This window comes from Panthera onca, chromosome D4 (genome assembly GCF_046562875.1).
Source record: "Panthera onca isolate mPanOnc1 chromosome D4, mPanOnc1 haplotype 2, whole genome shotgun sequence".
Taxonomy (NCBI): Eukaryota; Metazoa; Chordata; class Mammalia; order Carnivora; family Felidae; genus Panthera; species Panthera onca.
In genome coordinates, this window is record NC_138351.1 from 58,852,778 (window position 1) to 58,873,857 (window position 21,080).

Here is a 21,080-nt window from a genome sequence, read left to right on the forward strand (position 1 = left end):
GATTATGACCTGAGCCGAAATCAAGAGTCCAACACTCAACCAACTGAGCCACCCAGGCACCCCCACAGCTTCTTTTTAACACTTCTTCATTTCTCCTTTTTTCTCCCCTCCTGACTCATATTTATATTCTATCTTAATGTAATTTTTTCTGCTTGAAAACCTTTTATCCAGCACCCTATTTTACTTCGTTGCAGTAAAAAATTATATATGTACAATATATATGTATATAATTAATATAATTATATGTAAATACATGTGTGTACAATATATTATATATAATATCTTAATGTTATATATTAATATTGTATATTATGTATTATATATTGTACACATAGAGAGGAGCCAAGATGGGGGAACAGCACGGAAGCTTTTTGTGTGTCTCGCGTCCATGAAATACAGCCAGACCAACACTAAACCATCCTACACACCTAGAAAACTGATTGGAAGATTAACACAACAATCTGTACAATATGAACCACAGAACTCAGCAGGTACGCAACACAAAGAGCTGAACTTGGGGAGCAAGAAGAACTGAACTTGGGGAGCAAGAAGCCACGAAACATAGGGAACCCCTTTTGCGGGCAGAGAGAGGACGGAGACTGGGGAGGGGGGAAGCATACGGGAAAAGCACCCCTCCCCAAAAGCAGCTGGAGAGAAAGTGGAAAATTGGAAACAGCCACAGGGACCAAACTAAAAAGGGAGAAAGGAGAAAGGAGAAAGGAGAAAGGAGAGGGTTTAAATTCCATTAAGACTGTAAACAAGGGGAGCGCAAAGGCTGCAACTCTGCAGCTCGATACCTGGAGGTGCTCTGGTGGGAAGGACGAATATCCAGGAACAGAGTGGGGTCCGGGAGGTTCTCAGGCCACACGAGGAAAAGCAGTTCCACTTCTGGGAGGACATTTGGTAGAGACTATTGAAGCCACCTGGTCCCAGCAGACCCCAGAAGGCAGCCACATTCACTGGTGCTGGGGCAAGGTCGTTGACGGTGAAGCCTGGTGCCAGATGTGTGTTGCGATTTTCCATAATCCCTGAAACGCTGATGCTACACTGTCTCGTGATCTTTTTTGGGGGCGGGCTGGCACCTGGCCGCAGTCTCGGGGCACCGGCAACAGCATGGTCCAGCGGGCGTTCCAGCTGACATTCAGCCATTGCTCATTCGGCCATTGCTTGGTGAGACCCTCCTGCAGGGGGGCGGAACGGGTCAAACTGCAGTCCTTCTGAAGTAAGGGGCTGGGGAAAACAGCCGCATCTGAGACAAAACTTGGGAGAGAAGTACTGCCTGGGGCCTGGTCACAGAGAGTGGAAAAGCGGGGAATGGATGAGAGCTGAAGACGGAGGACCAGTGTGCGACTGCTGATCCGGGAGAACAGACTGGGTAGCTGGGTGGCGCCATTTTCACCATTCTTGTGCATGCGCACCTACGGGCACCGCAACAATCCACCCCAGTAGGCTAGCAGCGCCATCTAGTGGACAACAGAGCAGTTACACTGAGCCCCACCCAACCGGGCCAACTTCGCTCTTCAAGAACACAAACCTCACCGCCGGATTAATTTATGGACTATAAAGAGCTACATGGATTGACCTCTAGGGGAAAACGAAGCAATTTCAGTCGTACTTCAATCTGTTAGCAGATTCATCTATTCAATTTTTTTTTCTTTTTTTTTTCTTTTTCCTTTTTCTCTTTTACAATTCTTTTTCTTGAATACAGAAAGAGAAAAAACTCAATATTTTCAATTTTTATTAAAAATATCTGTCTTTAATTTTTATTACTATATTTTTTACTTTTGTGTAAATTTCTTCAAATTCTACTTCCATCATTTTATTTTAGTCTACTTCAGTGTACTCACCTTTTCAAATTTTCAAAAAATTTCCTGTTTTTTTCTTTTTCTCTTTTTCATTTCTTTTCTTTTTCTTGAATGCAGAAAGAGAAAAATTTCATTTTTACTTTCAATTTCTTTTTTAAAAATTGTATTTAATTTTTATTACTATATTTTTTGCTTTTATGTAAATTTTTTTCAAATTCTATCTTACTCCCATCATTTTATTTCAGTCTACTACAGTGTATTCACTTTTTCAAATTTTCAAACGATTTCTTTTTTTTCTTTTCTTTTTTTATCTTTTTTCTTTTTCGTTTCTTTTCTTTCTTCTTAAATACAGAAAATGAAAAAATTCATATTTCTTTTTAATTTTTATTAAAAATATTTTTCTTTAATATTTTCTACTATATTCTCTACTTTTGTGTATATTTTTTCAAATTCTATTTTATCCACATCATCCATTTTAGTCTACTTTAGTGTATTCATTTTTTCAAATTCTTAAATGATTTCCTTTTTTTTGTTCTACCCCTCCCTTTTTTTTTTTTTCGTTTCTCTAATCTGTCAAACCACTTTCAACACCCAGACCAAAACACACCTAGGATCTAGCATCATCTATTCGATTTTTGTGTATGTGTTTTTAATTTTTAATATTTTTTAATTTTAATTTTTTTAATTTCAATTTTTCTACCTCGTTAATTCCTTTTCTCCCTTCAAAATGACAAAACGAAGGAATTCACCCTAAAAGAAAGAGCACGAAGAAATGACAGCCAGGGATTTAACCAACACAGATACAAGCAAGATGTCTGAACCAGAATTTAGAATCATGATAATAAGAATACTAGCTGAAGTCAAAAATAGATTAGAATCCCTTTCTGCAGAGATAAAAGAAGTAAAAAATAGCCAGAAGGAAATTAAAAATGCTATAACTGAGCTGCAATCATGGATGGATGCGGTGGCAGCAAGGATGGACAAGGCAGAACAGAGAATCAGTGATATAGAGGACAAACTTATAGAGAATAATGAAGCAGGAAAAAAGAGGGAGACTAAGGCAAAAGAGCATGATTTAAGAATTAGAGAAATCAGTGACTCATCAAAAAGGAACAACATGAGAATCCTAGGGGTCCCAGAGGAGGAAGAGAGAGTAATAGGGGTAGAAGGGTTATGTGAGCAAATCATAGCGGAAAACGTTCCTAACCTGTGGGAAGACAAAGACATCAAAATCCAGGAAGCACAGAGGACCCCCATTAGATGCAACAAAAACCGACCATCAACAAGGCATATCATAGTCAAATTCACAAAATACTCAGGCAAGGAGAGAATCATGAAAGCAGCAAGGGGAAAAAAGTCCTTAACCTACAAGGGAAGACAGATCAGGTTTGCAGCAAACCTATCCACAGAAACTTGGCAGGCCAGAAAGGAGTGGCAGGATATATTCAATGTGCTGAATCGGAAAAATGTGCAGCCAAGAATTCTTTATCTGGCAAGGCTGTCATTCAAAATAGGAGAGATAAAAAGTTTCCCAGACAAACAAAAATTAAAGGAGTTTGTGACCACTAAACCAGCCCTGCAAGAAATTTTAAGGGGGACTCTCTGAGGGGAGAAAAGATGAAAAAAATATATATATAAATAAATAAATACCAAAAGCAACAAAAGATTAGAAAGGACCAAAGAACACCACCAGAAACTCCAACTCTACAAGCATTATACTGGCAATAAGTTCATATCTTTCAGTACTCACTCTAAACATCAATGGACTCAATGCTCCAATCAAAAGACATAGGGTAACAGAATGGATAAGAAAACAAGATCCATCTATATGCTATTTACAAGAGACCCACTTTAGACCTAAAGACACCTACAGATTGAAAATAAGGGGATGGAGAACCATCTATCATGCTAATGGTCAACACAAGAAAGCCAGAGTAGCCATACTTATATCAGACAATCTAGAGTTTAAAATAAAGCCTGTATCAAGAGATGCAGAAGGGCATTATAATCAAGGGGTCTATAGCCAAGAAGACATAACAATTGTAAACATTTATGCGCCAAATGTGGACGGACCCAAATATATAAATCAATTAATCACAAACATAAAGAAACTCATCGAGGGGCGCCTGGGTGGCTCAGTCGGTTAAGCCTCCGACTTCAGCTCAGGGCACGATCTCACGGGTCAGTGAGTTCGAGCCCCGCGTCGGGCTCTGGGCTGATGGCTCAGAGCCTGGAGCCTGCTTCCGATTCTGTGTCTCCCTCTCTCTCTGACCCTCCCCCGTTCATGCTCTGTCTCTCTCTGTCTCAAAAATAAATAAACGTTAAAAAAAATTTAAAAAAAAAAAAAAAAAAGAAACTCATCGATAGTAATACCATAATAGTAGGAGACTTCAACACCCCACTCACAGCAATGGACAGATCATCTAATCAAAACATCAACAAGGAAACAATGGCTTTGAATGACACATTGGACCAGATGAACTTAACAGATATATTCAGAACATTTCATCCTAAAGCAGGGGAATATACATTCTTCTCCAGTGCACATGGAACGTTCTCCAGAACAGACCATATACTGGGACACAAATCAGCCCTAAGTAAGTACAAAAAGATCGAGATCATACTGTGCATATTTTCAGACCACAATGCTATGAAACTCGAAATCAACCATAAAAAAAAATTTGGAAAGGTAACAAATACTTGGAGACTAAAGAACATCCTACTAAAGAATGAATGGGCTAACCAAGAAGTTAAAGAAGAAATTAAAAAGTATTTGGAAGTCATTGAAAATAATAGCACCACAACCCCAAACCTCTGGGATCCAGCAAAGGCAGTCATAAGAGGAAAGTATATAGCAATCCAGGCCTTCCTAAAGAAGGAAGAAAGATCACAGATACAGAACCTAACCTTACACCTTAAGGAGCTGGAAAAAGAACAGCAAATAAAACCCAAAACCAGCAGAAGATAGGAAATAATAAAGATTAGAGCAGAAATTAATGCTATCGAAACCAAAAAAAAACCAGAACAGATCAATGAAACCAGAAGATGGTTCTTTGAAAGAATTAACAAAATTGATAAACCACTAGCCAGTTTGATCAAGAAGAAAAAGGAAAGGACCCAAATAAGTAAAATCAAGAATGAAAGAGGAGAGATCACAACCAACACAACAGAAATAACAATAACAAGAGAATATTATGAGCAATTATATGCCAATAAAATGGGCAATCTGGAAGAAATGGACAAATTCCTGGAAACATATACACTACCAAAACTGAAACAGGAAGAAATAGAAAATTTGAACACACTCATAACCGGTAAGGAAATTGAATTAGTAATCAAAAATCTGCCAAAAAACAAGAGTCCAGGACCAGATGGCTTTCCAGGGGAATTCTACCAAACATTTAAGGAAGAGTTAACACCTATTCTCTTGAAGCTGCTCCAAAAAATAGAAATGGAAGGAAAACTTCCAAACTCTTTCTATGAAGCCAGCATTACCTTGATTCCAAAACCAGACAGAGACCCCACTAAAAAGAACTATAGATCAATTTCCCTGATGAACATGGAAGCAAAAATCCTCAACAAGACATTAGCCAACTGGATCCAACAATACATTAAAAAAATTATTCACCACGACCAAGTGGGATTTATATCTGGGATGCAGGGCTGGTTCAATATCCACAAAACAATGTGATTCATTACATCAATAAAAGAAGGGACAAGAACCATATGATCCTCTCAATAGATACAGAGAAAGCATTTGACAAAATACAGCAAACCTTCTTGGTAAAAACCCTCAAGAAAGTAGGGATAGAAGGATCATACCTTGAGATCATAAAAGCCATATATGAACGACCCAATGCTAATATAATCCTTAATGGGGAAAACCTGAGAGCTTTCCCCCTAAGGTCAGGAACAAGACAGGGATGTCCACTCTCACCACTGTTATTCAACATAGTATTGGAAGTCTTAGCCTCTGCAATCAGACAACACAAAGAAATAAAAGGCATCCAAATCGGCCAGGAGGAGATCAAACTTTCACTCTTCACAGATGACATGATACTCTATATGGAAAACCCAAAAGATTCCACCAAAAAACTGCTAGAACTGATTCATGAATTCAGCAAAGTTGCAGGATATAAAATCAATGCACAGAAATCGGTTGCATTCCTATACGCCAACAATGAAGTGACAGAAAGAGAAATCAAGGATTCAATCCCATTTACAGTTGCACCAAAAAAACATAAAATACCTAGGAATAAATCTAACCAAAGAGGTGAAAAATCTAGACACTGAAAACTATAGAAATCTTATGAAAGAAATTGAAGAAGACACAAAGAAATGGAAAAAGATTCCATGCTCCTGGATAGGAAGAACAAATATTGTTAAAATGTCAATACTACCCAAAGCAATCTACATATTCAACGCAATCCCTATCAAAGTAACACCAGCAAAAAAAAAAAAAAAAACCCACCAGAGCTAGAACAAATAATCCTAAAATTTGTATGAAACCAGAAAAGACCCCGAATAGCCAAAGCAACCTTGAAAAAGAAAACCAAAGCAGAAGGCATCACAATCCCAGACTACAAGCTATACTGCAAAGCTGTAATCATCAAGACAGTATGGTACTGGCACAAGAACAGACACTCAGATCAATGGAACAGAAGAGAGAACCCAGAAATGGACCCACAAACTTATGGCCAACTAATCTTTGACAAAGCAGGAAAGAATATCCAATGGAATAAAGACAGTCTCTTCAGCAAGTGGTGCTGGGAAAACTGGACAGCGACATGCAGAAGAATGAACCTGGACCACTTTCTTACACCATACACAAAAATAAACTCAAAATGGATGAAAGACCTCAATTTAAGACAGGAAGCCATCAAAATCCTCAAGGAGAAAGCAGGCAAAAACCTCTTTGATCTTGGCTGCAGCAACTTATTACTCAACACGTCTCCAAAGGCAAGGGAAACAAAAGCAAAAATGAACTACTGGGACCTTATCAAAATAAAAAGCTTCTGCACAGCAAAGAAAACAATCAGGAAAACTAAAATGTAACCGACAGAATGGGAGAAGATATTTGCAAATGACTTATCAGATGAAGGGTTAGTATCCAAAATCTATAAAGAACTTATCGACCTCAACACCCAAAAAACAAATAATCCAGTGAAGAAATGGGCAAAAGACATGAATAGACACTTCTCCAAAGACATCCAGATGGCCAACTGACACATGAAAAAATGCTCAACATCACTCATCATCAGGGAAATACAAACCAAAACCACAATGAGGTACTACCTTACACCTGTCAGAATGGCTAACATTAACAACTCAGGCAACAACAGATGTTGGTGAGGATGCGGAGAAAGAGGATCTCTTTTGCATTGTTGGTGGGAATGCAAGCTGGTGCAGCCACTCTGGAAAACAGCATTGAGGTTCCTCAAAAAACTAAAAATAGAACTACCCTACGACCCAGCAATTGTACTACTAGGCATTTATCCAAGGGATACAGGTGTGCTGTTTCCAAGGGACACATGCACCCCCATGTTTATAGCAGCACTATCAACAATAGCCAAAGTATGTAAAGAGCCCAAATGTCCATCGATGGATGAATGGATAAAGAAAATGTGGTATATATACAATGGAGTATTACTCGGCAATCAAAAAGAATGAAATCTTGCCATTTGCAACTACATGGATGGAACTAGAAGGTATTATGCTAAGTGAAATTAGTCAGTCAGAGAAAGACAAAAATCATATGACTTCACTCATATGAGGACTTTAAGAGACAAAACAGATGAACATAAGGGAAGGGAAACAAAAATAATATAAAAACAGGGAGGGGGACAAAACAGAAGAGATTCATAAATATGGAGAACAAACTGAGGGTTTCTGGAGGGGTTGTGGGAGGGGAGATGGGCTAAATGGGTAAGGGGCATTAAGGAATCTACTCCTGAAATCATTGTTTCATTATATGCTAACTAATTTGGATATAAATTTTAAAAATTAAAGTTAAAAAAATTATATATTGTACACATATATATTGTACACACATATATATTTATATATAATTATATTAATTATACATATATTACATATTATGTACATAATTTAAAAAAAATTTTAACATTCATTATTGAGAGACAGAGAGAGACAGAGCATGAGCATGGGAGGGGCACAGAGAGGAGGAGACGCGGAATCTGAAGCAGGCTCCAGGCTTTGAGGTGTCAGCACAGAGCCTGTCACGGGGCTGGAACTCACAAACTGGGAGATGGTGACCTGAGCCGAAGTCGGACGCTTAACCAACTGAGCCACCCAAGGCGCCCCTATATATAATGTTTTACTGCAATGAAGTAAAATAGAGTGCTGGATATATATAATGTATACTATATATATATATATACACACACACACACACATATATTGTACAATATGTTATATATATTGTACACATATATATTGTATATATGTTACCGCAATGAAGTAAAATAGGCATATACAATATAAGTAAAATAATATATATCATATATACAATATATGTTGTATGTTGTACACATATATATTATATATAGGCAGGTAGAGCAGAGAATTTTTAGGGCAGTGAAACTACTCTGTATGATACTATAATGGTGGATACATGTCATTATACATTTGTCTAAACTCATAAAATGTACACACCAAGAGGGAACCCTGATATGAACTATGGTCTTTGGGTGTCAATGTAGGTTCATCAGTTGGAACAAATGTACCACTTTGGTGATTTGATGAGGGATATTAATAATGGGGGTGGCTATGCATGCGTGGGAGCAGGTGTTTAGGAGCCCCTCAAATTTCCTGTGAACCTAAAACTGCTCTAAAAGTCAGGTCTATTTTAAAAATACATATGCAGGGGCACCTGGGTGGCTTAGTCAGTTAAGCGGCAGACTTCGGCTCAGGTCATGATCTCACAGTTCCCGAGCTCAAGCCCAGCGCTGGGCTCTGTGCTGACAGCTGAGCCTGGAGGCTGCTTTGGATTCTGTGTCTCCCTCTCTCTCTGCCCCTCCCCCACTCACACTCTGTCCTCTCTCTCAAAAATAAACATTAAAATTTTTTTTAAAAATGCATATGCGAATTTTTTTTTAAATTTTTTTTTAACGTTTATTTATCTTTGAGACAGAGAGAGACAGAGCATGAACAGGGGAGGGGCAGAGAGAGAGGGAAACACAGAATCTGAAACAGGCTCCAGGCTCTGAGCCATCAGCACAGAGCCCGACGCGGGGCTCGAACTCACGGACTGTGAGATCATGACCTGAGCCGAAGTTGGACGCTTAATCGACCGAGCCAACCAGGCGCCCCTATGTGAATTTATACTTAATGTTCTTTCCTGTGGCTATATTTTTAATTTTTTCTTCCAGATAGAGTTACCATTACCATTGTAATTCACACAGCAATGAAAATCACATAAATAATGACCAGATAGTGAACTGTATTAAGAAAGATTTCCAGTGTGATGCTGGGTTAGTGATTTTGGGACCCATAATAACTTAAAGGACAATTAATTTGGCCCCTGAGGGTTTTACACCTGGTGGCAATACATTTTAGTGTGATTTGGAGAGGTGAGAGTATACTAGTATTTGATGGGTGAGAGAAGGGCCACTAGGCAAGGGGAGGACGAAATGATAACCATTAAGACCAGCGACTTCTCTGCAGATCAATTTTAGGAAGCAGGGCGTAAGAAGGTAGAATTATGTGGAAACTTTGCACGTCCACGCCCCCTGCAGACTCTTTACATACCCTCCGGTGAAGGCGTACCCCGTCTGAAGACCAAGACGTCACGTCACAGAGCCTCGCCTAGCCGGAGAAAAACTGGCCGCCCGGTTCCCTGCCCAGCCCTTCCGGTCCCGGTTAGAGCGCGCCCGCGCGTCCCCGCCTCACCCGCTCCCGGCGCCGCGCGCGCCCCCGCCGCGCCCCGCCCCGCCCCTTCCGGCCCGGGAGTTTTGATTTCCTTGGCGGGCGGAAGCGGCCAGAACCAGACGATTCCAAAGCTTACCAGGGGCTCTGGGCGCTCGCTGCTTCGCTCGGGACGGCTGGCCGCCTCCTGTGTGCTTCCACCCGGCCCCGCCCCCCCGGCTCTCCACCCCTCTGCCCCTCAGGTCAGTGTCTCCCGCCGTAGATGAGGGCCAGGGTCGGAGCTATGCGCGGCGTGGGGGAGTGGCGGCGCGAGCCCGGCTTGTTCTTGGCTCTCCGCAGACTGGAGAATTTCCCCGGAACCTCACTTGCGAACCCACTTCCCGGTTGATATAGTCAGCCTTTCCGACGCCCCAGTTTTCTCCTTTGTGAGTGGGGATAATGATCCTACCTACCTCAGGGTTACTGAGGTGCAGGCAAAGCGTTTGCCGCTGAGGAGACTGCGAGAGTTGTGAATTTCCATGCCTGCCACGTTTCCGTGACCCTGTCTCCGCGAAAAGAAGTTGAAGGAAGGGTTCCAAATTAATTCTGTTCGTACAACCCAGTTTACTGGGGCAGTGTAGTTCAAAAGGAAATGTGTTGTGTGTTACCACCCCCTTTTCAGAGTCCAAATCCTTCCTCTTCCTTCGCCTTCCCAAAGTAGTGGCTTAAGAGGCTCGCGCAAAAAGGGTTATGCCCTGACTGCCAAAGCAGTAAAAGGAGCAGCACCACCAAGAAACCGGTGGGAAAAAGGGAAACTCCTAGAGGCGAGCGTCCCAAGCAAGCACCTTGGGTGAATAATCGTACTTGAGCTTTACCTTTGGTATTTCTCTTTGGTGGTGGAACGGGGTAACGTGGCGGTGGGTTTCAGAGGTACCTGGAGTTTTGCTTAGAAGCCAGTTTTCCCTTTTTTGTTCATATTTTGGTTTCTGTTTACTGTGTTGTTTGGGAGAAATCAGAAACTCCTTTACTACACCCTCACGGGCTTGTTTCACCAGTGGATCTATATTTCCTCCGTATCTACTGTGGACCCACTCCAGATGGGCAAATGAGTCCCTGAACGTCTTTAGGAATGAATGCCTCTTCGTTGGTGCTCTCAGAAGCCAATGCAAGGGAGCAAGACAGGATGTTAAATGTATCAATTACAAGGCCACATTATAAGCTATTCGGTATTCTACTTCTCATTTGAAAGATCTTCAGCATCAGTATCTTACCAAGCTCATAGATGAAGTAAACGTATTACCCAGCAAGTAATAGCATAGCCCAAATAATACTATTAGTAGGAAATTGCCCCTAATTTGTTGCTCTTCTATAAAATTTAATAATAAACCTATTATCTAAGCAGTGCTTGTTTCCTCAGGGAAGTGCAACATCCCAATTGTTTATGCCCCCAGTTCTTCTATTTAGTCACACTCAGAGGACGTTCAGGTAACTGATTGGAGTCTAGTTTTCTTCATTATGCACAGGTGAGAGGCTGCCTTCCACATTGATCATACATCTCCTTTAAGCAGCTACAGAATTGGGTTCCTCCAGCCCTGTTCTTCTTGTGTTGTATATTTCCAAACTTTTGAGGATAAACAGGGCACTTAAGAATATTTGCAACCAGCTCCACATCCACAAAATTTAAAAACCAAGTAAAATCTGTTGTCATTAAAGCAGTTTGCAACGCAAACACCAGTTTTCTTCCAAAAGCAGCCAAAATGATGATCCCTGGATTCAGTAGATATAATTTAGGCCCACGTTTGTATTACTCATCCAAAAGCATGGTGTAATAGGAGGGTGGGGGGAGTAGATAAAAAGGAAAGAGAAAGAGAAGGTGCGTGGTTCCATCTTAAATTGGCACAAGTTGATCTCTGCTAGTTGACTCGAGGCCATGACCTGGAAGTTCAAAACTCACTTGGGAGAAATCTATTAAAAGTTAATGGTGAATTCTTATATTCCTCATCAAGGGATGTGCCTTTCAACATCATACAAATGATTTTCTCCTTTTGAGCGTGGCAATTGGAATCGCCCAGTCCTTTATATGGAATTTAGATATGGGCAGTGGTGGCAAGTAGGATTCTTATACTTTGTGAAGCTTTTGCCCATTTCCATTTCTTTGTCTTTAGGCTTTGAAATGTCTCTTTGTGTTTCCTCTTTAACCCATGTGTTCTCAATACCCAGTATTAGTTGGGCTTTGCTCTCTAATGAACCTGATTGTCTACTTTTATAGCAGGCAACTTTGTAAACAGATTTATAACCTGACCTTTCCCCATTTCTAATCTGCTCTTTGTCCTCTCCCTCATGAAGATCCCAAAGATTTCCTTTCTTTTTCTTTCCTTTCTTTTTTTTTTTTTAAAGATTTTATTTTTAAGTAATCTCTACACCCACTGTGGGGCTCAGATTCACAACTGTGAGGTCAGGAGTCGCATGCTTTACTGACCGAGCCAGTCCAGGCACCCCAGGAGCCCAAAGATTTTTTTATGTTGACTATACCTTTACTGCTGTTGTTGCCTGTTTTGAAATTTCTTAGTTCCTATGTTTCCTGCCTTTTTGGGGTGGTTCCACTTCATTCCCATCTTTGCCCCACTGACAAATACTCTTTAAAAGATTTCTTAATTAGTACTGCTGTTAAGGATATATTTTATCCTGTGCCTTAGGTGCCAGTGAGAATAAATATGATCACTGTGATATCTCCTTGCCTGAAGTAACTTGCCACTCCAGTGGAAGAACTGTTCCATTGTGGGGGCACCTGGGTGGCTTTGACTCTTGATCTCAGCTCAGGCCATGATCTTGTGGTTTCTGAGTTTGAGCCTGGCTCTCCGCTAATGATGCAGAGCCTGCTGGGATTCTGTCTCTCTTAATCTCTGCCCCTCCCCTGCTTGTTCTCTCTGTCTCTCTCTCAAAATGAATAAATAAACTAAAAAAAAGTTCCTTTGTATATCCCCAACTTTACTGTGGCCTGACTGCTTCTTCTGTTGCCCTACCCCATTCATGCAGGTTCAGCTAGATTAAAAATTCAGTCTGCTTATTAAGTTGGTCCAGTGCCGTCTCTTCCTAGGAAATGGCTACTCTTTATTGGATCAGAATGTCTTTTGCCCATGATCTTTATCTTTCTTGCTATAATAGCTTTGACATTGAAATTAAAACTATTTTTTTTTTTTAAGGCTGATGTTTTTTCTTGAGTTTGAATTTCCTTTCCAGAGCTTCTGCTATAGCGTTTTGTTCACTGACCAAATTTTTGAAGGCTTTTTACTCACTGACCATAATTTATCTTTTATCTCTAAGTAAAATGATTCATGGAATCAGAGTGCTTTATGCATTTTAAAAGGAGATTTAAAAGGATCTTTGAAAAAATATCCTTTGAGGCGCCTGGGCTTTTTTTGATTATTTCATTCAGTTTTTTCTCTTCTTTGATTTAAGAAGATGCCTATCCTCACTGTGTTAAGGACCTCCTTTTCTAAAATTTTTTTTTTAATTTTTTTTTTTTAACTTTTTTAAATTTATTTTTGAGACAGAGAGAGACAGAGCATGAACGGGGGAGGGTCAGAGAGAGAGGGAGACACAGAATTGGAAGCAGGCTCCAGGCTCTGAGCCATCAGCCCAGAGCCCGATGCGGGGCTCGAACTCACGGACTGCGAGATCCTGACCTGAGCTGAAGTCGGACGCCCAACCGACTGAGCCACCCAGGCGCCCCATCTAAAATTTTTTTTTAATGTTTATTTTATTTTTGAGACAGACAGCAAGCGAGCATGAGCGGGGGAGGGACAGAGAGAGAGACACACACAGAATCCAAAGCAGGCTCCAGGCTCTGAGCTGTCAGCACAGAGCCCAATGCGGGACATGGGGCTCGAACTTGGCAACCGGGAGATCATGACCTGAGCTGAAGTTGGACGCTCAACCAAATGAGCCACCCAATCACCCCTCTCCTTTTCTTTTATAAACTTACCACACTTCTGAGGTTGAACGTGCGTTCTAGATCTTCCAAAGTCATGACCATTATTAAGGCTTAGTAACATGCTGGCCACTCAGCTCTGGGTGAGACAGGATGAAGAACAGAGAATGTGAAGGTAGTGAACATGGTGCTGGCCACCCATCAATCTGAGCCTTCGGTGGCTTGCTAGAGGTCTGCCTGTCAGTGAAGGGAGACTATCTGGTTCTAGAAATGAGCGCCAATACCAGGTGTCCACTACTGAGAGGCAGTAATGAAGTTTCCAGGTGGAACTTGCTTCCCAAGTCCCAGTTGGATATGCATGTACTCACTTAATTTTTTGAAATGTTAGTGAGAATGGGTCTGAGGATCCTGAACCCTATTCTGTCACAGCTACTCCACTGCTAGGTCACCAAGGGAGATTTGTGCATAGGGGTGAGGCCAGGCAAAGGGAGGATTTCATCTCTAGCTGGGCATTGGCTTCAAACCCCTTTGTGAACTTTAGAGTCCTGGTGTGCTGTGCTGGCCTAGATGGGACATTCTTTGTGCCTGACTCAGTGATCTCTGCTTTCCTGGGCCTTCTGATTCCTGCTTGGCTTTCTAAGGGGTGTCAGGGCATCTCCTCCCAAGGTGAAATCCCTAGTCCTGTCCTTCCATACCACCCTCTGGAAAGGAGAGTCCCTTAAAGAAACCATTTCTCTGTAGGTTCAGAGATCTTTTACCCCATGTCTACTCATAATGAAAGCTCCACTTTGCAACACCAAAACTCATGTCCTAGGACTTGACCTATATATAAATGTGCACTTTTAGAAAGTTTTAGAAATCTGCTTCCTAGAAATTATCTTTTACTGTTTTACCTTTTTCTTCCTTCTTGGCTTCTATGAAACGGTATTCTTTTAATTCTTACTTTTCCGTTTCTTTCTGCCTTTTCCCACTCCTAGATATAGGTCTGGTGTGGGCAAGACCTTAGCTGTCTGCATTTTAAAGATTTGTCTTTCACTTTTAAGTCTTTATACTAACTGTAACTGATTTTGTGTGTGGTGTGAGAGAGAGATCCAGTATTCTTTTTTTTTCATGTGGCTAACCCATTGTCCCTGCTCCAAATCTGCATTTCCATTTGCTGGGACCTCTAAAAGCAGTTTCAGTTCAGTACATGTCAGCTTTTTTTTTTTTCCCTGGAATCTTTGCACCTAAAATTCCCTCTTTTCCCAGTACTCATCTTCTCATTCTTTTTGGGCTAATGACTCCTGTTAAAGTCTGTCGACCAAAAACCACTAAGAACACATCTGTAGTAAAAAATATTAGGTGTAGTAAGCTTGCTGCAGCAAGAGAAACCATACTTACTAGGGAATGAGAAGGGCCTTCTAGGATCTGAGTTTATGGTGGTGATTTTAAGAAAGGATTAGGGAAGCAAGAACCCATTTTAGAATGGATACTGTCAAAGAGCTGGGGCATTTCAGCACGTGGGTATCTTAGGAAGCAAGAGGTGGGAGGATGTCATGGATGAGAAAACAGCAATCAATGTAAGAAAGGATTATTATTTTAACCACCTCCAATTTGATTGCCTGAGGGCTGATTTTCTTTTTCTCACTTTTCATCCTTTGAATCGGATCTTGACTTAAATATTACCGTCTCAGCAACCCATTCTCACCGTTGTTGCTTATTTTTTTCCCAGTATTTATGACAAATTTTAATTATTTGCTTACTGTCTTTTCCGCTAGAATGTGAGATTCATGAGGGCAGGAACCACCTTTCTTTCCTTCTGCATTTTAAGGCTTAGTGCAAAGCGCAGGTCTGGCACAGTGTAGGTGCTCAGTAAACACATCTGTATGATAAATGAATAAACAAAAATTCAGGGTTGACAGTCTGATTGCAGTAGCACTTCTGTCAGATACTGCTAATCTCTAGTTAAAACCAACTAAGAGCATATCTTCCACAAATAAGACAAAGCTGATAAGAGTGTGACCTTATGCAGTCATGTACACAATAGGGCCCTACTTGTCCTTGTTTTTTTTTTTTAAATTCTACCTTATTTTAAAATGCAGGAAGACAAAATCAAACAATATCTACCAAAGACGTTTTTACAACTAATTTTTATATATTTTTTGTTACATTCTTGAAAGTATAGCTGACCCTGAACAACATGATTTTGAAATTTGTGAATCCACTTATACATGGATTTTTTTTGGTAAATAGGGTACAATACTGTAAATGTATTTTCTCTTCCCTATGATTTTTTTTTTTTTTTAAGTTTATTTATTTATTTTGAGAGAGAGAGAGTGCATGTGAGCAGGAGGTGGGGGGGGGAGAGAGAGAGAGAGAGAATGAATGAACGAATGAATGAATCTCATGCAGGCTCTGTGCTCCACACAGAGCACAGAGCTCCACATGGGGCTTGATCCCACGAACCTTGAGATCATGACCTGAGCCAAAATCAAGAGTTGGACACTTCACTGACTAAGCCACCCACATACCCCTTATGATTTTCTTAATAAATTTTCTTTTTTCTAGCCTACTTTATTGTGAGAGTATAGTATATAATGCATATGAAATACAAAATATGTGCTAATTAACTATGTTATTGATAGGGCTTCCTGTCAACAGTAGGCTGTTCGTAGTTAAGTTTTAGGGTAGTCAAAAGTTATATGTGGATTTTCAACTCTGCAAGGGAGTTGGTGCCCTTTACCCCTGCATTGTTCGAGGATCAACTGTATATGTAACACACATAAGTTGAGCATAGCAATAAAATATGTATCTCATATATTTTTTTAATTGTATATCATTGGAATCTTAATTTGCATTTCCCTGATAACTAATAAAATTGAATGTTTTTTCATGTTTTTATTGGTCCTTTGTGTTTCTTTATGAAATGCTTTTTATTTCATTTGCTTATTTTTTCTTTTGGGTTGCCTTCTATATTGTATATAGTATGTTCTGGATAAAAACCCATTGTTTATAAGTGTTACAAATATTTTCTCACATTTATGATTTTCTTTTTTTTTAAGGATGTCTTTAGATGGGCAAAAGTTCTTAATTTTAACATTTATTTTTTTTTACGATTAACACTTTGTTTAAAAGATTCTCTTCTGTCCTGAAATCGTGACAATATTCTTTAAAAATTTTTTAAAGTTTATCTTGCATATATAAGTCTTTGCTTGATCTAGAATTGATTTTTATGTGTGGTATGAGATAGGAATCCAGGTTTTTTGTTTGTTTGTTTGTTTGTTTGTTTTTTACCATATAGTAAATCAGGTTTTTTTTGGTATCATTTATATGCCTAAGACTTATTTATATTTGCACTTATAAGGTAATCTCATAGTAGTTCCTTTTTCGGTCATGTACTATTTCTGTCTTACAGGTTCCTTTTGTAATTTTGTAGAAACTTCCAGGAGGACTATGAAAGATTATGATGAACTTCTCAAATACTATGAATTATATGAAACTGTTGGGACAGGTAATCTTTTTTTTTTTCCTGGAGGCAGAGGACAGATCAACTATTTGAGAATAATAGTGCATTTGGGCAGTCATGAGCTTTTCAGTTTAACCTGTGTAGTTTTAAAATTCTTCAACTTACTTTAGAAAGAAAAAGTAGAGCAAGAGAGGAGAATAGTAGCAGGGCCCTCGTAGGTCATTTTATTTAGAATAAAAATCACTGGAGAGTTTTGAGCCAAGGAATGATCTATCTGAACTTTGTTTCTGCTTTTTTCTTTTTTTAAAAAAATTTTTATGTTTTAATTTTATTTTTGAGACAGAGACAGTGTGAGTGAGGGAGGGGCAGAGAGAGAGGGAGACACAGAAGCCAAAGCAGGCTCTAGGCTCTGAGCTATCAGCACAGAGCCCGATGCAGGGCTCGAACTCATGGAGTGTGAGATCATGACGTGAGCCAAAGTCAGACGCTTAACCAACTGAGCCAACCAGGCACCCCTGACCTTTGTTTTTAAGGGTCACTCTAGCTGCTTGGCTGTGAAAAGATTAGTTGGGAAAGGCAGGGGTAGAAGCAGAGATATGTTAAGAGATTATTGCATTAATTCAGGTGAGTGATGGTAGAGGATATGGTGACTTGGATGAGGGTGATAGCAGTGAAAGTAGTGAAAGGGGTGTGATTCTGTATGTATACGTGTTTTAATTTGTTGAAGTATAACGGTAAAATATGCAAAGTGCATTAGTCTTGATGGAGTTTTTTTTTTTTTTAATTTTTTTTTTAACCTTTATTTATTTTTGAGACAGAGAGAAACAGAGCATGAACGGGGGAGGGTCAGAGAGAGAGGGAGACACAGAATCTGAAACAGGCTCCAGGCTCTGAGCAGTCAGCACAGAGCCCAACGCGGGGCTCGAACTCACGGACCGCGAGATCGTGACCTGAGCCGAAGTCGGACGCTTAACCGACTGAGCCACCCAGGCGCCCCTGGAGTTTTTTTTTTAATGTTTGTTTATTTTGAGAGAGAGAGAGTGAGAGACCATGTGCGTGTGCGCACAGGGGAGGGGAGAAAGAGAGGGAGAGAGAGAATCCCAAGCAGGCTCTGTGCTGGGGGACTCAGTCTCACAAATCGTGGCATCATGACCTGAGCCAAAATCAGAGTTGGATGCTTAACCAACAGAGCCACTCAGGCGCCACTTGATGGAGTTTTACAAACACGTCCACCTATATGTTCCATGCTCCGATCAAGACAGATTTCTAGTCAATACCTGTCTGTTTTCCCCCAAGGTAACGACTGATGTATTTTGAAGACAGAGCCAGTGGGATTTGTTAATGGGTTGGGTATGTAGTGGGAGACAAAAGAGAAGGGCTAAGGATGGCTTCCAGGTTTTTGGAAAATGTTGAGTTGCCATTTACTGAGATGGGGAAGACCATAGCAGGGACCTCCAGAGCTTCTTTTTATTTATTTATTTTTAATGTTTATTTATTTTTGAAAGGGGGGCGAGGGGCAGAGAGAGGGGGTCAGAGGATATGAAGCAGGCTCTATGCTGACAGCAGAGAGCCCAACATGGGGCTTGAACTCACAAACTGTGAAATCATGACCTGAGCCAAAGTCAGATGCTTAACTGACTGAGCTACCTGGGTGCCCCAGGAGCTTCTTTTTCAAAATATGAAATTGGCAGTTTGTTTTAGATACCAAAGTGTAGACATTTATCTAGCATTTGATCCAGTTTTGAAAAATCATATCCTTTTGATTCAGTTTTTTTTTTTTTTTTAATTTTTTTTTTTAATGTTTATTTATTTTTGAGACAGAGAGAGACAGAGGGTGAACAGGGGAGGGGCAGAGAGAGAGGGGGACACAGAATCTGAAACAGGCTCCAGGCTCTGAGCTGTCAGCACAGAGCCCGACACGGGGCTCGAACTCACAGACTGTGAGATCATGACCTGAGCCAAAGTCGGACGTTTAACCGACCAAGCCACCCAGGCGCCCCTGATCCAGTTTTAAAACAGTAGATGTTTCCCATTGTCTTTTATCTCAACAGCATTATATTGTGTTGTAGCAGTTTTAATTATAAAGCAAATTTATTTGCAATGTTACTTGTAAAGCAAATTTCTAAACAGTGAATTCTGTTTTCCTACTTCTTCATTACAAAGTTAAAGATTCTATCATGGTAAAAATCTTCAGCTAGACATCGGATGAGGAGAGGTTAAAGTCATGGCTAGTGCTTTGGAAACGACAGGAAGAAAGAGCCACAAACTTCCAGGAAAATATGGATTGATAGAGCTTTTTAGAAGCATATGGAGGGGCACTTGGCTGGCTCAGAGCATGCAACTTTTGATCTCGGGTTCAGTTTGAGCCCCATGTTGGGTGTAGAAATTACTTAAAAATAAAATCTTAAAAAAAATAAAATAAAAGCATGTGGAGAGGTATTTGTGCCTGAGTCCTCAGGTTGCTCTGATGATGATTTTAGGTTACTCTTGCTTATCTCTTCGTAACACATTTTTCTATACTTAGGTGGCTTTGCAAAGGTCAAACTTGCCTGCCATATCCTCACTGGAGAAATGGTAGCTATAAAAATCATGGATAAAAATGCACTAGGGGTAAGTTAAAATTATTTAAAAAATATCTATAGATCAGTTTTGTAAATTAAAACCTGAATTTGCTCTATGTTCTAGTTACTACTTTCATTAGAATGATCTTTCTATAGCTTGTTGGGCTTTCTTAGATTGCAAGTTATGTATAAATCTCTGGTTTTAAAAAGTAATCTGGCGAAGGGGTTACTTTGTCCTTAATTTTTTTTAAAAAAAAAAAATTTTTTTTTTTTTTTAACGTTTATTTATTTTTGAGACAGAGAGAGACAGAGCATGAACGGGGGAGGGTCAGAGAGAGGGAGACACAGAATCTGAAACAGGCTCCAGGCTCTGAGCTGTCAGCACAGAGCCCGACGCGGGGCTCGAACTCACAGACCGCGAGATCATGACCTGAGCCGAAGTCGGCCGCTTAACCTACTGAGCCACCCAGGCGCCCCATGTCCTTAATTTTAATGCCAGGCCATGGTACATATCTGGTCTGTGGAGTCCATTTTCCTACAGATGTTTCATAGTATTACAGGTGTTTCTGGATATTAATATCTCCTGTACCTTCTCACGATCCCCTTACTAAGTGTTGATCTCTTTTATGATAGATAGTTGTGAGTTCTAGAATTTTATTCAAATTGACATTCGAAGTTATATCATTAAGTCCTTTTTGTAATCAGCCTCTTGCTCATATACATGGGTGTTTCCAGGACTGGGCTGATTGTTACCTCCTGAAACAGCTCATTCAATATGTGGTTTTGGTTTTAATGTACATAAAGTTTATTGTTTTTATATTAAGGGAAGATGGGTCTCTTTTGATGGTCTTTTGGGCCTATTAAACCCTTTCTAGTGTTTGAAGTCACCCTGAGTGGTCTTTTGTTTCTAATTTTTTTATTGTTGCTCATATCATTTGGTTTCTTAGTTTTGGTCTCCTGCTGAGAATTTACTAGTCTCTTTGTATATATCTGTGGCTGTTTCTTCTTTTTGTTTAAAAAAAAACTTTTTTTAATGTTATTTGTCTTTGAGAGAGACAGTGTGAGCAGGGAAGGGGCAGAGAGAGAGAGAGAGACAGACAGACAGGGAGACAGAATACGAAGCAGGCTCCAGGCTCCACGCTGTCAGCACAGAGCCTAATGCACGGCTCAAACCCAAATACTGCGAGATCATGACCCGAGCGGAAGTCTGACACTTAACCTAACTGACTGAGCAACCTAGGCACCACTGTTTCTTTTTTTTGAAGATAAATTAGAAAACAGTAAAAAAATTATTTTTTTCTCTAACCAAAAATCTGAGTGTTAAACATTTTTTTTCTTGTGGATTGAGTTAGCATTATAATTATTAGTAGTGTACCACTGAGTAAAACAACACAAACATTTTATAAATGTTGGTAATTATCAAACATAAAAAGTAACATTTTTTAATTTAGTGAAGATTTTAATAAAGTAAG

The 21,080-nt window shown here is 40.0% G+C and overlaps 1 protein-coding gene and 1 long non-coding RNA gene across 6 annotated transcripts in view; one reads left to right on the forward strand and one right to left on the reverse strand.

Moving 5' to 3' along the window:
- The window catches only part of LOC132663208 (uncharacterized), a 55,058-nt gene extending 45,384 nt beyond the window's left edge, over positions 1-9,674 (reverse strand). For both annotated transcript variants that reach the window (XR_014135963.1, XR_013551737.2), the window contains exons 1-3: positions 9,576-9,674; positions 1,848-1,911; positions 798-1,463 (exon numbers count right to left, since the gene is read on the reverse strand). This is a non-coding gene — a long non-coding RNA (uncharacterized LOC132663208). The remainder of the gene's footprint in view (positions 1-797; positions 1,464-1,847; positions 1,912-9,575) is intronic.
- Positions 9,675-9,756: 82 nt separating this feature from the next.
- MELK (maternal embryonic leucine zipper kinase) overlaps positions 9,757-21,080 on the forward strand; it is a 98,610-nt gene continuing 87,286 nt past the window's right edge. Inside the window, exons 1-3 of one of the 4 annotated variants that reach the window (XM_060609309.3) lie at positions 9,757-9,934; positions 16,997-17,092; positions 19,572-19,657. In XM_060609309.3, coding sequence (XP_060465292.1) covers positions 17,035-17,092; positions 19,572-19,657 — 144 coding nt within the window. In that variant the 5' untranslated portion in view covers positions 9,757-9,934; positions 16,997-17,034. The remainder of the gene's footprint in view (positions 9,935-16,996; positions 17,093-19,571; positions 19,658-21,080) is intronic. The other 3 variants (XM_060609308.3, XM_060609305.3, XM_060609307.3) reach the window with 3 other exon arrangements.